Genomic DNA, 16,514 nt, shown 5'->3' on the forward strand with positions numbered 1-16,514 from the left:
CTCCATTTGAGGAAGATACTGGAGTGCTTTGCCATTTCCTTCTCCAGATCATTTTACAGATGAGAAATTGAGGTAAACAGGTGTAAGTGACTTGCGCAGGGTCCCACAGCTAGGAAGTGTCTGAGATTTGAATTTGAACAGAGGATTCTCCTCCTTTTCCTGACCCCAAGCCCAGCACTCTATCCACTGTGCCACCTAGCTACCCACTCTTCTGCACTAGAAAAGAACAAAACCTGTTAATGTGGTTTCCAAAGTACAAGGTTGGATGGAGATGGGAAGGGGATGCAGACAGAACAGAGCTCTGAAAGAAAGGAAAAGCAGGAACGTCAGTCGGATTACAGAAGATTTTGGTCCATGTAGATTTGCAAGAAAAAGTCCTCTCTCTGTCCCTCTGTTTCTGTCCTTCTGTCTCTGTCTCTGTCTGTCTGTTTGTCTCTCTCTGTCTCTTTGTTTTCTCTCTCTCTGTCTCTCTGTTTTCTCTCTCTCCCTCTCTCTCTGTCTCTCTCTCTTCTCTCTCTCTCTGTCTCTCTCTGTCTCTGTCTCTCTCTCTCTGTCTCTCTCTCTCTGTCTCTCTCTCTCTGTCACACACACACACACACACACACACACACACACACACACACACACACACACACACACACCCTGGCAGAAGTTATTTTTACATTTCAATAACATTTGCAACAAAGAAAAAGCCTTTTCCAAAAAAGGCAATACGTTCCACCTGGGGTTTTCTCACTTCCTTATTTTAAAATATTCTCCAAGTCCAAAAGACTGAGAACAATAATCTTGTCCTCTACTTTTTAGATAAATATTAACTTGGCTATTTCAAAACACGCTAATGCTCAGTCTGACTCCTACCTCCCTTTACAATCTGCTTTCATACCAATTCACTTCCCACACTCTATATTCCAGCCAAATTGGCCCACCAGAAGGCCCCCAAACCAGGTAGTCCATGCTCACACCGAAACAGACTGCCACAAATCTCCCCCTCAGCCAGCAGTGTGCAGCTTTCTCGTCTTCACCTCTCAGGATTATCAATTTCCCTCAAGTGCTCTCCTCCATGATGCCATCCCTGATTCCACCAGGGACTAGAGCTCTCTCCCTTTGCAAATGACTCTGTGTTTGCTTACTTGTGGACATCTTACACTGATTCAATTCAGTAAGTAATTATTGAGCACCTGCCCTGTACCAGGCACTCGGCTTGGCTCTGAACCACAGCCCCCAAGAGTCCTCCCCCCCAGAAGATATAGGGTAGCTCGACGATAGGGATCACTTCACTTTTTGCCTTTGTAAACCACCACCCTCTCCCAACCTGGTCCAATGTCCCATGCTTAGTAGATTCTTAACAACAATGACAACAAGCATTTATTAAGTGCTTACTGTGTGCCAAGCAGTGCACCTAGCTGGCATAGTGAACAGAGCACTGGGCCGGGAATCAGGAAGACTCATCTTCCTGAGTTCAAATCTGGCCCCAGATACTTACTAGCTGTGTGACCCTGCGCAAGTCACTTAACGCTATTTGCCTCAGTTTCCTCATCTGTAAAATGAGCTGGAGAAGGAAATGGTAAACCACTCCAGTATCTCTGCCAAAAAAAACAAACCCCACATGGGGTCACAAAGAATTGGACATGACTGAACCACAAGGCATTATGCTAAGCACTGGCTAGAAAGCTACAGGGATACAGGAAATGGCAAAAACATCATCCCTGCCCTGAAAGATTAAAATTCAATTTATTGAATTAAAATATCTTCTCCTAAGCCATTTCTCTTGTCCACTCATCCTCAGGTGCCATGGTCCCTAATCACTCCCCTCATCTTAGTGACCCTCCTCTGGTTTTTAAACACCTGTGTACCCAGAACCGAATATAACAGGGGTGTGGTCTGAGCAGAGTAAAGCAGGGTATCCCTGTGACGTTCTTGTTCTATATACTGCACCCCTCTAGGTTAGATTTTTGGTATTGGGAGACAGATCAGTTGGTGACATCAGAGAGGGCTGATGGAGTTATTAAGCCTTTTAGGAAAACCAGGTCATGCGACCTACAGCCACTTGGAAAAGCCCAAGCCGGTCCACCAGCAGCAGAAGCAGCAGCAGCAGCAGCAGTGTACAACAGAAGCCAAAGCAATTCTGCTGCACCACACTCTTATAATATGGCATGACCCAAGATCAACACCAGCATAGGAAATGGTCATTATTCACTAGTCACCTCATGTAGCCCCAAAGGATAAAGTGGACCTGGCCTGTGGTAACACAAATCCCTAGACAACATTTGAAAGCAACTCCACTCATCCTTAATCCAGTAGAATTACTTCCTCTATAAGGAATGGGTGGTTGTATGCATTGGAGAGTGGGTCCCCTCTAGAGCACTGCCAATAGCCTACCTGTGCACTACATCCTAATGCAGTAGCTGAGGAATGCTCAAATCACTTAGCCCTAGAATTTTAAATTTAGTATTCCTCTTGGTAATCCAGAGAAGCTTTATTTGTTGGATAGATTTTTACAAGGGTTTTTTGGACATGGATTATGATCCTCACAGTTTCTCTCCTTTTCCCATTAAATAGTGGCCGTGCTCAATATCTTCTGCCTCCTTCACACTTCCTCCCCACTTCCTTTTAAGCTTTTGAAGCCATATGGAGGCATTAGTGTTCCAGAAGGGCACATGTATGATAATTCCATTTGTACCCTGGGCCTCAGTATCCTTATCTGTAAAATGAGGAAGTAGAACTAGATGCCTTTTGTGGACCCTTTCAGCTCAAAATCTATGATTCTATGACCACAGAATTTTTTGCATTCTTAACTTTTACTAAAACAAAGAATAAAATGAAAACATATGCTCTGGGGTATTAAGCAATTCCAGTCAAGTCAATTTGACAAGCATTTATTAAGCCCTTACTACTGGCCAGACACAGAGCTAGGCCTGGATAGACAAACATAAAAGACAAGAATAACAATCCCTACCCTCAAGGAGTTAACCATCTACTGGGGAGGGTGGGGGTGGGAGAAAATACATAAACAGATCAAGTCAAGGCAGAACATGGGGGAGGGGTTTCAGGAAGGAGAGAGGTCAGGAAGGGCCTCATGTCCAGACCTGAGCTGAACCTTGAGGAAGTCATGATTACTTCTAACAGCCCCATCAAAGGTGGAAGCAGCATGAAATTATGATCCCCCCTCCACTTACACAAGTTAAAACTGAGTTGCAAAGAGATTAAACAATTTTGCCAAAGACAACAAAATAAGCCAGTGGCAGAGGCAAAAACAAGACTCTATTCCAGACACTGAGTCATCAGTAAATCAGTAAACTCCCTCATCTCAGAATCACTCATTTTGTACACCCAAATTGTTATAGAGCTATTGAGTACAGTCCATAACCCTGAAGTCCACGGGTTCTCTTAAAGTAAGACTGAGAAAAGAGAGTGACACAAAAGTGTGGTAAATGTGCTGGTCTTGGAACAAGAGGGTTTAAATCTCACCTCTTTATATTTACTTGCCATGTGACCATGACTCAAGCCTCTCTGGGCCTCATTTTCCTCATCTGTAAAATGGGGATAAAAAGATCTTGTAGTACCTGCATCAGAGGGTTATTGTGAGGTACAAATGCAATTATCTTTGTCAAATAATTTTCAAATTTTAAAGCACTGTGTAAAGGTCAGTTGTCACTTCAAATACATACTACAGAGAGGGGAAAGTATGAAGCTGCAGTTAGCAAACAGCTGTAATGGTTATTACTATTGAAGAGTTAAACCATTCTAAAGGTAGAGGGAGGAGATGTATCCTACTATAGTAGGTCAATATTGAGATTTTAAGGGAGATTTGCCAGCTGCAGGAATCATGGTACCAATGGGACCTGAATTTGCAACAGCACTTTTTCAACAGTAATGCAACAACTCCCTCAAAACCAAAAGCCCCTCAGCTACTCCCTTAATTATTCATCATCTTAATTCTTTCCCCAGTCCCATCATTGTCTCATTCCTCATCATCCAGTGGTCTTCTGCATCTCCCAAAGGGATTATTTTGGGGCCTGAAACAGCAAAGGAATAAGCATGTTTCAGGGGAGATCTGCCATGAGGGAAAGGGGATATGGCACCACCAAACACCATTACTTAAAATCTTGGTTTAAAATCATTGACTCTTTCTTCCCCCTTTCCTCACCTCCAACATTTGATCAGTGAATGAATCAATTCTATTTTCCCAACTCTCTCTTGAAACCCATTGTCCTTTCCTCTTCCTATAGCTACCATCCTAATTTGTTCAAAGAATCATAGAGTTAGAGCTAGATCTTAAAAATGCCCTCATCCAACCATTCAGAGGAGTGATGTGATTCCCCAAAGAGCACATTGGGCTACATAGGAATTATAAGATTATAAATGTAGAGGAGGAAGGTACCTTTGAGGTCACTGAGTCCAACCCCTGCCATTTTACAAATGAGGAAACTGAAACTCAGAGAGATGAAGCAAGTCACCAGCCCATATGTGTTAAAGGTCCAGGTATTACTGGTGCCAAATCCAACTCTCCTCTAAACCAATATGCTCTTCCCGTTGAGGGCAAAATTAGATTCCCTTGCAATTGTCTTGTTTTGTTGCTTAGCTCTTTTCAGTTGTGTCTGACTCTTTGTGACCCATTTCAGGATTTTTTTGGCAAAGACACTGGAGTGGTTTGCCATTTCTTTCTCCAGCTCATTTTACAACTGAGGAAATGGAGACAAACAGGGATAAGTGATTTGCCCAGGGTCATACAGTGTCTGAGTTAGAACTCAGGTCTTGTAGACTTGAGGCTTGATTGCCTCTGAGAGAGATTGACAGATAGACAGATGACAGAGAGACAGTCAGAGACAGACAGACAGACAAATAGGATGATGGATAGAGAGCTGGCCTAGAAGCCAGGAAAGACCTGAGTTCAAGTCCCATAGCCAACACATATTGATTACAGAGTCCTGGGCAAATCGCTTAAACTCATGGTGCTTTAGGCAGCTATCACAGTAATAACCTTCTTGAAGCTGAAGGAACCTTAGAGAACTAATCTCATTCCACTGCTTTCCTCTTGGTATCACTCCATAAATGAGAAAAATCGGTAGAGCTTAAAATGATTTGCCCAAGATCCCCCAGATAGTGTAAGGAGAGAGGGTGCCACATGTGTATCCACTGATGGACCAAATCATAATAATAATTATGTCACAATAGTCAACATTTATATTATAAAACATGCTTGTTTTACAAAGAGCTTCACAAAAATTATCCCATTTTTTCCCCTCACCACAATCCTGGGAGGCAGGTGCTATTATTAATTCCACTTTATGGATGAGGAAAATGAAGCAGACAGAGATTAAATAGCTTACCCAGAGTCATACACCAAGTAAGCATCTGAGGCTGGATTTGAACTGATATCCTCCTAACTCAAGAGGTCCAATGTTCTATCCACTGGGCCACCTAACCACCTCACTAGTTATGACATCATTGACGCTTACAAGAAGATGCAAAAAAAAAAAACCTCACAAAAAATTCAGGAAAATTAACAGAGAAATATCAACTTGTTTCTGTTCTTAGTGGTCTCCTCCATATCTTGAGGTTATTTTCCAAATACTGAGACACAACCAAGTCCATTTTTTTCTAAAGTAATTATAGGAAATAGTGTATTTGTAGCTTAACCTTGCATGTGTGGTATAGATAAGACTTAAAAAAAAAAATTTGGCTCAAAACTTTGATAGACTCTAATTGTAAATACATGTTGCTTCTTCCTTTAAAGCAGTGACCAATTGCAAAAGAACCAATAAGAAAAGTCTTACATTAAACTCAAGCTATACTTAAGCACTATCACAAATTGGATAAGTTTTCACTTGCATGAAAAATTAACCAAGGCTATGTTTGACTAGAGGTTGGCAATCTTTTAGAAATGGGATGCCAAATTGCTGCCTACTATTCTTCTGGTGAATGAGCATGGCAGAGGAGGTAATGACAAGAGGCAGATCACAGAATGTAAAAGCTGGAAGAGATCTCAGGAGCTGTTACTGGACCTAGAATCTTCTGAAAACATAATTTAAAAAGTTATCTAGCTTCTACTTGAAAAACTTCTATAAAGGGTGAACCTAGTCTTTATTTCCACATCCTCATGGACCACTAAAACAGCCTCCTAATGAGTCTCTCTGCCTCTAGTCTTAGCACTCTCTAAGCCATTTTTTACCCAGCTACCAAAGAAATCTTCCCTACATGGAATTTGGATAACAGGATTCTGATGATGCTATTGCTTTGGCCCCCACTGTTAATGCTCATAGAATAAGACCCATTCTGCTAAGCCCAGCATTCAGGTCCCCTCCATGCCCTGGTGCTCCCTCCCTCCCTTTACAGCCTTATTTCACACACTGCATATTCTATACTCCAAGTAAACTGATCTATGTGTTGTCCCTTTAGTATTTTCACCCCAGGGCTTCCTTTGAACCATTTCCTAAAACTCCTCTTTAACCCAGGTACTGAAATCCTACCCATCCTTTCAACCCTACCATAGATGTTGACTCATTCTTTCAGCCTTCCTTGATCCCTTCTCATTTATAAATGAACTATCCTTCATTAGATTTCATGCAGAGGTGTCCTGGTAAATGTTTAAGAACCAGTTTTCCAGAAAAAAAAATCAAGACACTACTAAGTTAAGTCACTGCATTATTAAAATTTTCTTCATCACTTATGTTGTCTAAGCAATCAACAAAATGATAACTCAAACCCTAATCTGTAGCATTTGCCAATTTCCAAAGTATAAAAACTCCCACTGAAAATTGAGCAATCAACTCTTGTGAGCTGTTTTGAGCTGGCTCCAGTACACCCTGATTTATATAACATTTTATATCCCTTCTATTTTTTATTCTATTAAGCATCACAGTTAACCCTTCCCCATGATGACTTTCTCCATCATGGTTTCAATGTATAAGAAATTAAATGGGAATTTTGGGGGAGTTTTTGGGAAGCCATAGATGACTCGCAAAGGCCAACAGATGACACAGAGCCTATGATCAAATACTTAACCCAAATTTTACAATAAGGTACTGTAAACACCCCATAAAAGAAAAAGAAAAAAAATCAGACTTCTTCTCTGGTACAAAGGGAGGGCCAAAAAATTTTGCTTGGATTTTCCAGATAGCAGGGGGCACCACTCCCCTAACCCCTGTGCTGTGGAAGGGATAACTGTGTATTTATCATTGAATTAATGAATATTTGTGTATGGGACAGGCAGCATGGGATAGTGAATAGGGTGCTGGACCTGGAGTCAGAAATGAATGAATTTTAATCCCGCATTCAACACTTACTGTGTGACCATGCACAAGTTAGGGAACTTATTTGAGCCTTGATTCTCATCAGCAAAACAGGGTGATGATATCTATAATTCTTTTCTTGCAGGATTGTGGCAAAAGTCAAATGAGACTATGGACAGTTTGGAAACCTTAAAGTTTATGTAGACTTTAAACATCACTTCTTTTTACATATCAGGTAAAATGTGCAAAATGGAAAATGTAAGTTCCATGAAGACAGGGACTGGGACTTTATTGTGATTGTTTCTCCCTAAACACTTAGCACAGTCCTTTGCAGAAAAAGGATATTAATGATGGTTGTGGAGCAGTATTTCTTAAAATGTGTTCCATGTACCTTGATCATACACAGCAAAAGAAAAACACTTGTAACAGAGAACAGACATATGCAAAAGATAGAGAGAGAGAGAGAGAGAGACAGAAACAGACAGAGAGAGAGAGAGAGAGAGACAGAAACAGAGAGAGAGAGAGAGAGAGAGAGAGAGAGGGAGGGAGGGAGGGAGGGAGGGAGGGAGAGGGAGAGGGAGAGAGAAAGGAGAGAGGAGAGAGGAGAGTAGGGGAGGGGAAGAAAGAGGAGAGGAGAGGAGAAGAGAAGAGAGGAGAGGAGAGGAGAGGAGAGGAGATCAGAGTCAAAATAATTACTTTGCTGCCAATATTGTTCTCTTATGATCTGGGGTAGAGGGTACTGTGCCATGATGGCAGCTGGTAGCCAGGAAGCTTTTCCTCCTTAAGACTGAGGGCTGTTTTCGATAAGGCTGCTGCCTGTCATAAAGCCTTGAACAAGATTACAGAATCAGTGGCCAAGATAGGATTAGAATCTGAGTCTCTAGACAGACAGTTCAGTGTTCTTTTCTACTATAACACACTTCCTCAGTTACGGTTTTGTTCATAAGCTCCTTTTTGACAGGCCATAAAAGTTGGTGATTTGGTATATACCGAGCTATTCCATAGATGAGTTTTCCTAGGTTTTTGGTGAGGGGATCAGTTTAGTAGAAGCTATATCCCAGAAAGGAAGCCTGAAAGGAAACTGTGCCTTGGGTGTCTCTGACAAAGAGATGGCACAGAATTGGAATTCACAAATAAAAAGGACAATGGAAATATAACAATGTATTACTGAAATAATAAAGCTGCTTTCCTCCTCTTCCCCCTGTTCTTTAGTCATTCCGTTGTTCCTGAACATCTGGTGAGCCTATAGCCAATGTGCAGGACTCACTCCCAATGAAATTATTTCCATCTGGGCAGCTTATTTAAATCACCCATTATAATTATACCTTTCTGACTTAAGAATGCTGATCAATACCAAGACCACCCACTATTTGAAGACTGAAGGTGAAGCATGCTACCCACTCACCTCCTGACAATGAGGGAATGGACTCATAGTACAGAAAGAAACATAGACTTTGGCCAATGTGGGAATATTTTGGTCCTGACTATGCATATTCGTTCTTTCTCAGTGAGTGTGGTGGTGGAATAAGATATGGGTAAGAGAGAAAATAAATACTTGTTATTTGAAAAAAATTATTTTTTAAAATTATACCTTACTAAAGAAGGATTCTTGGCTGTCAAAACAAGAATGTCACCTTCAAATCCTTCTTGATGTCTGAAATACTGAATCTTTAAGTTCACAGTAAAGCCAGCATAAATGCATAAGTAAAATAATGATGTTATTCATTATATAGTAATGCCATTCCCCAGGAGTTGAGATTTTACCAGGTAAATACCCGGTGTTATTTGTTGGCATAGTGCAGGTGATACCTATGAATGAAACATTTAGGAAGCTGCATTCACTTTTAGACCATCCTGTTCCCTAAGTGTTGGCATACTAGTCAGTGACCTGCTTACTTTGATGAGATGGTTTCTCTACTGAAAGGCTCTGGGTCATTCTTCTCTCATCATCTTGCCTTCCCTTAGTTATGTGGGAGATAACAAATTTTTTAACTAGAATCTTTTAAAAATTAAATGGTATTTCTAAATTGACATTCATTTTTCCTCTCCTTCTTCCTCTATCCTCCACCCAGGGAAAAACAAAAACAAATATGCATTGCCAGTCAAAACAAATTCTCACAGTGGCCTTGTCCAAAAGTATGTCTCATTCTGTATACTGTCACCTTTCTGTCAGGAGAAGGATAATATTCTTCATTGTTGGTCCTCTGGAATCATGGCTGGTCATTGTATTAGACAGAGTTCTCATGTCTTTCAAGGCTGTTATTATAGTATCGATTGTTGCTTGATGTAGCTCTTTAAAAAAGATTAGCTCAAGGTAAGAAAATCAAAAGGTGAAGACAATTTTTAACTCACTAGGAAGGCCAAATAGAAGAGGGACAGAGAGACAGACAGAAAGACAGAGATAGAGAAAGAGTCAAAAAAGAGATTATGTATCTCTTCTCCATCATAGCCTATGATTATTAACAGTCTGATGGCATGGCACATTTCCTGGGCACTAAGGTCAATAATTTACCTTGAGTCAATAGCTGTGAGAATTCTCCCCCAGGAAGGGGAAAGAGACTGATTTGCCCTGGGTGACACTGGAATGTACCTAATTTACCCAGAGAATCCAGCGTTTTGAAAAACTCTCCTCCCTTTCCCACAACCCAGAGAGGAGGTGCTTACCTTCTAAAAAAGCCTTCTTCACTGCAGCCACATAGGTTTCAGGCTCATCTTCGTAAGTGAGCTCCTGCCAACAGGCCCAGTCCTCAAAGAACCCTGAGAAGTCTTCACAATCGTCCACCCCACAAAACAACTTCAACACCCTGTGGGGAGGGCACAGGGCTTTCTGGAGACTGGAGAGCACATTAGGTTGATAAAAGTTCTGAACTAGTTCAAATGATAGGAGTACAATGATACATCGACTGTTGAGGAAGAGGGTCAGGTCTCTAGCGGGGATGGCAGCCCCATGTCTCAGTTCATAGGTAAGGGTGTGCTGGTTCCGAACCTGGTGACATGAAAGAAAAAGATTCTGCAGATACTGGCACCATTCTTGGGCATCTGAGCTGTGGACAATTAGGATATCACACCTCCTGGGGGTTCCTGTAAAAGAATAAGACAGAGCTACATTATTTACTTTGCACACAAAAAAGGTAGCCAAAGTATTAAAAAATCAATCAGTGTTTCCTGAATTACTCCTCTGGGTCCAGGATTGTGCTAGTTACTTTGAAGGTAGAGGAATGCCAGGGAAGATGACCTTTGTCTATGAAGACTTTACCATCAAGCTGGGGAGATTTGGCATACACACACAAAATAATCATACAACAAGGTAATACTGGGTTTGGAGTATGTGACCTCTAAGGACCCTTCTGGTTCTAAATCCAGGAACCCACAAGTACTAAATTCTATCATATCCAAGGAAGAAAGAATCCAGTCTGAACTGGGATAGTCAAGGTGAGGCATCATGGAAGAGGAAGTACTTTAACTGGACCTCAAAACATAGGTACAATATGGATAAGTAGAGAGGGAAAGGTTTTTTTTAATTTGCTACATTTTGTTTTCACATGAGACAATTCCCAAAGACCCTATCAAAGCATATGTTTTGTTCACAACTATTAGTTTATAAGTCATTAACAGAAATCACTTGTCTATTGAGGAATGGTAAAAATTGCAAAAAGATACAAACAACCTGTTTTCAAAAGAAAGGAAATAAATATACCACCTAAAAAGTGTTCAAAATCACTAATGATCACAGAAATGCAAATCAATACAACTCTGAAGTATCATCCACTGGAACTATCAAGCTCAACAGGATGCTAAATGATGGGAAAGGTTGACATGTTAATTTTTGCCTAATGGAACTGTGAATTAGTTTAACCATTCTGGAAAGCAATTTCAAATGAAACAATACCTAGACATTTGATTGTTGGGTTTATGTTCCAAGAAGTTACTGAAAGCAAGAAAAGACCAATATATGCAAAAAATGTCATTATTTGTGATAAGAAGAAAGATAAAAACAATATACATGCCCAACAGTTGAGGAACAGGTCAAACAAATCATAGTATGAAAATTTAATGGAACCACTGCTGAACTGTAAGGAATGAGGAATATGAAGAATTCTGAGAAAAATGAGAAAATAAGTAGGAAGTGACAGTATAAAGAGGACAAGTCATGAGAACATGGATGATGGCAACACAAAATAAATAAAGTCAACATGGTGAGGCAACAAAACTCAGGTCACATCAATGACTGACATTAGCACAGTGCGATCAAAGTTCAAGGACACATGCCTTCTTTCTGTTAACACTTGATAAACTAAGAGTTGTGAACAAAACATATGCATTCTAAGAGACTTTGGGAATTGTCTTGCGTCCAAACAAAAGGTATCAATAATTTATTTTTAAAACCACCCTTCCTTGTCCTGTCTGCTTCTCCATGTTGTGCCCATGTTTTGGGGTCTAGTTAAAGTACCACCTGTTCCATGCAGCCTGTCCCTGACTGCTCCAGTTCAGATTGGATTATTTCATCTTTGGACATGGTAAAATGTAATACTTGTAGGTTCCTGGGTTTAGAACCAGAAGGGACTTTAGAGGTCACGTAGTCCAACTTTACTGCTATATTATTCTATGTTTGTTTGTGTGTGTATGTCAAGTCTGCCCAACTTGACTGAAGTCTTCATGGGCAAAGGACATCTTCCCTGCATTCCTTCACCCTCACAGTAACTAGCACAAAGATCTCTTTCAATAATAAATGCTGATTCAAAAAATTAAATTTTATGTGCAAGACTTTTATCAGTTATGTGTTACAAAAGTCTTCCCCAATTAACATATTTTCTTTCTTTTATATCTTTTCTTCCGATTCTAATAGCATTAATCTTATTTTACAAAAGCTTTCAATTGTATGTAAGAGGCTAATCTTTTATGATCTTTTCTATCCTAAGTCTGATAAGAAATTTTTCCTCTATCCATAACTGTGAAAACTGTCACTGTTCTTTAATATTTGCATAATGTGATTTTATTTATAGATCACTTTTCCATTTGTAATTTATTGTGGTAGGGCAACTCAGTGGATAAAGAGATGCCCCTGGAGTTGGGAGGACCTGAGTTCAAAATTGATCTCAGACACTTACTAGTTGTGTAATCCTAGGCAAGTCATCTAACTTTTGCATCAGTTTCTTCATCTGTAAAATGAGCTGGAGAAGGAAATGGCAAACCTCTCTGGTATCCTTGCCAAAAAAAACCATAAACACAAGCGTGAAGAGTTGACCATGATTGGACAACAGATTCTTTCTTTGTTTTATTACTTCCTGGTTCAAGTATCAGAAACATATCTGTCTCATAGAAGATTTATGATGAATTCTCTTCCTTCTTCATTTTTGCAGAGAATTTATATGGCAAAAGATTTTTTGTTTTTTGACTATATGATGGAATTCATTTGTAAATGAATCAAGACAAGGTGCTTTCTCTCCCCTTACCCCCACTCCCTGCTACCTTTGGGGGTTAATTCATGGCTTGTTAGATTTCTCTTTCTGAGGTTGGTTTCAATTTTCTATTTCCTGTTTCGTTGATACAGATATTTTTTATGTTTTATAATTATTCACCCATTTCATTCATTTTCCATTTTGTAGTTATTTGATTGGACATAATAAATGAATAATTTTCTTCATTTCCTCTCCATTCTTTGTGAATTCCTCTTTCTCATTTTTATCATGCAAATTTAATTTTCTGCTTTTTTTAAAATCAAGTTAGCAAATGGTTAATCTAGTCTACTGTTTTTTTAAAGTAACTCTTTAGTATTATTAACTTAATAGTTTATTTTTAATTTTGTTTATCTCATCTTGTACTTATTTGGGGTTTTTTAATTTGTTGATTTTTTTAGCTTTTACAAAAGTATGTGCTCAACTCATTGATTATCTCTCTCTTGTTAACATAGATATTCAGAGACATAGTTTCCTCTAAGAATTGAGTTGGCTAAATTCTATAAGTTTTTAGTACATTGTTTCCTAGCTCTACCATTTTATTTATTATGATTTATTGTTTTAAGACTTTGCTCACTCATTCCCTCTTCTCTCTCTGTCCCACTCTGTATGAATCACCTTTTTTGCTGCTGTTGCTACTGTTCAGTTATTTTCAGTTGTTTTTGACTCTTCATGATCCCATTTGGGCTTTTCTGGGCAAAGATGCTGGAGTGGTTGATCATTTCCTTCTCCAACTCATTTTTCAGATTAGGAAACTGAGGCAAACAAGGTTAAGTGATGTGCCCAGGGTAACACCCCTACTAAGTATCTGAGGCTAGATTTGACCTCATGAAGATGAGTCTTCTGACTAGGCCTGGCACTCTACCCACCATGCCATCTAGCTGCCTTGAATCACTATCTATATCACCCAAGTTACCAGAAACACTAAGTTTCTCCCTGCTCTTTCTCTAAAGTGCTTCTTATCTACACACCCAAGCTCAGAGCTAGTCTTTCTTAGATCCCTCAATAACCTTTAATAAAGGTGAGGCTGTGATATAATTTTTATCATATATATTATATGATACTATATCATATATATTATTTTTATCAGAAAAATAATAGTTTGGTTTTCTTTTTTTGCCTACCTTTCAGAAAGTAAGCATTGGATCATCATGACCTAGCCCTTTTGCACTACCCAGCTTTATTTACCTTTAAGTCTTTTTCCTTTATGATGCTTCATTTCAAAGAATCATCCCAAACATTTTTTGTTCTCTTGTTTTTCAGTAGTGTTCAACTCTTTGTGACCCCATTTGGGGTTTTCTTAGCAAAGATACTGCAGTGGTTTGCCATTTCCTTCTCCAGTTCATTTTACTGATGGGGAAACCAAGGCAAATAGGTTGAAGTGACTTGCCCAGGGTCACACAGCTAGCAAGTGTCTAAGACCAGATGTGAACTCTGATTTGACTTCAGGCCCAGCATTCTATCTGTTGCACCTCCTAGCTGCCCTTCCCAACACTTATTTTCTCAAAAAGAATACCAAGAAGTTGACCACCTTTTAAAGTATATATTTTTTCTTAGTAGATTTCATATGATTCACTTTGCTGCATAAACTAAATGCAACCCATTATTCTTTGCTTTTTGATATAAGATTCAGATCCTTCCTTTCCCATTTCTTTCTGACTTTTTGCAAAGGCCTCAAAGTTTAAATGGCTTTCGTGGGCAGGTTGGATTTTCCTGTTTATATTCCTCCTACATATTCCTATAGTATAAGATTTCTGCTTTATGTTTTCTGAACAATCTTCTCCTACAGCAGGGGTTTTTTAACTTTTTTGTATATCCAGGGGTCCCTTTGACATTCTCATGAAGATTTTGGAACCCTTCTAACAAGAATCTTTTTGAAATAACTGAAGAATATGCAGCATTTCACTTAGAGGTTAATTAAAATAAAGGTATAAATTTCTCCCCCCACATTCAAGTTCACAGAACCTCTACAATCTATCCACAAGAGTTCATGGGGCCCATGGACCTTTGAGGCCCTATCATTGGGGTTTTAAAGGCATCACACATTTATCTGTTGTTCATGTAGAACAAAGTAATGGATAAACATATAAAGAATATTTTTCTTTCCATTTCCATCATCATTTTTGTGGCTCTTCCAGTAAAAAATCATGTGAACCTTAGGCTTAGCTGGTTATCAGAGCTATTCTTTTGACAAAACAGCTACAGAGTCCATCATGAGGAAGCAAAATTACTTGTCCAGTAATATTTTTATTTTCCTGCCCCTCAAATGCTATCTGTCTGGGTCAACCTACAAACAAGGGTATTATTTCATAGGCAGTATGTTATGAAATAGCTAATTTCATGAGAAATATTGACCTTTCACTGGGACATTTGTGAGTTATCCCTTTTCATGATAACTTAAAATATAAAATGGCTTATGTTGAGTATGCTGAGAATTTGGGTCAAAGTTAAACTCTAAGAAGAATGTCACCTTAAAAAGAATTTTAATTTTCCATATCCTCTGATGAACTTGTAGGCTCTGACATGTCATCCTCAAAATAACTTGGACACCAATTTTTGAAACTCTAAGGAATATTGTTCCTTAATTTGCTATATACAGATGGAACAAACAAGCTGAAGTGCAGGTGAGGAAAGATGGGAAGTAGTTCTATTTAATTGTGTTCCTGAGGCAGAAATCAGAGAGGCAGCATGATCCAGTGGTAACAGTAGAGGTCAGAAGACCTGGCTTCAGGTACTACCTGGGTAACCTAAGGCAGAAGAACCAAACTCCCAACTGCAGCCAAGCCAGATTAAAATGAAATTGGGAAATATTTAAATAAAAATACAATACAACACAAATAACGCCAGCTGGTGGTTTTCTAAGGCGATGTCCTATGGCAGGAATCTGTTTCTATTTGAGTTTGACACCGCTAACCTAGATCACTGTCAGACGAAACTTCTTTAAAACTGTAGCTGTATAACTGTGTACCAATCTGGGGCAGTTAGGATAGAGGACTTGGTTTGGAATCAGGAAGGCTCAAATTCAAAAGTTCAAACCCAATCTCAGAGACTAACTAGGTGTGTGACTCTGGGTAAGTCGCTTAACCCTGTTTGCCTCTGTTTCCTCTGCAAAATCAGCTGGAGAAGGAAATTGCAAACCACTCCAGTATCTTTGCTAAGAAAACCCCAATAGGGTCACGAAGAGTCAGACAGAATATGACTAAAGCAACCCAACAACAACAGATGACCAATCTACTTTGATAAAAGGTGTTTCCTCATTGAGAGTTTCCTATAATATTTAAATAATCCATTTGGTTCCCCTCACCCTCTCCAAAACAATGAAAAGTCAGAGATAAATACATAAATTTATTTCCATCAAACACTATTAAAATAAAAAGTTCCTACACATCTTTACAGAAAAGCCTTGTCTAGAATGGCTTATTCTCACGGTTCCAAGACAGTTGAGGTTTTACTATAGGACAACTGGTGTTAAATTCAAATGACTTGGAACTTCTGTGACTATGGTGGGAACATTTAAAAGGAAGTGGTTAACAAATCGTAATAGCATCACAACTAACTTTTCCACCAGTCTGTCACATGCTTTGGGGGCAATTTACTCAATCCTACAATTAGATTTTTTCATCACCTTTTTTGTCTAGCTGTGCTTTTGTCAGAGAAATTGGAGAACACTAAAAAAAAAAAAAAAAAAAAAAAAAAGAAGAAGGAATTAGGGTCCTCTCATGATCTAACATGATACCTCGATGTTAGATTTAAAAAGTCTACGTCAACAAGTATCACTAGCAGGGGGATTTCCCATCCATCCACTATAATTCCTTTCCTTTAACCA

General features: G+C 39.2%; 1 protein-coding gene across 1 annotated transcript in view; it reads right to left on the reverse strand.

Annotated features, from left to right (window-relative positions):
- The window catches only part of PIK3AP1 (phosphoinositide-3-kinase adaptor protein 1), a 139,105-nt gene that overhangs the window by 111,322 nt on the left and 11,269 nt on the right, over positions 1-16,514 (reverse strand). The window contains exon 2 of the mRNA XM_072626460.1: positions 9,897-10,313. Coding sequence (XP_072482561.1) covers positions 9,897-10,313 — 417 coding nt within the window. The remainder of the gene's footprint in view (positions 1-9,896; positions 10,314-16,514) is intronic.

Source organism: Notamacropus eugenii, chromosome 1 (assembly GCF_028372415.1).
Source record: "Notamacropus eugenii isolate mMacEug1 chromosome 1, mMacEug1.pri_v2, whole genome shotgun sequence".
NCBI classification, from domain to species: domain Eukaryota; kingdom Metazoa; phylum Chordata; class Mammalia; order Diprotodontia; family Macropodidae; genus Notamacropus; species Notamacropus eugenii.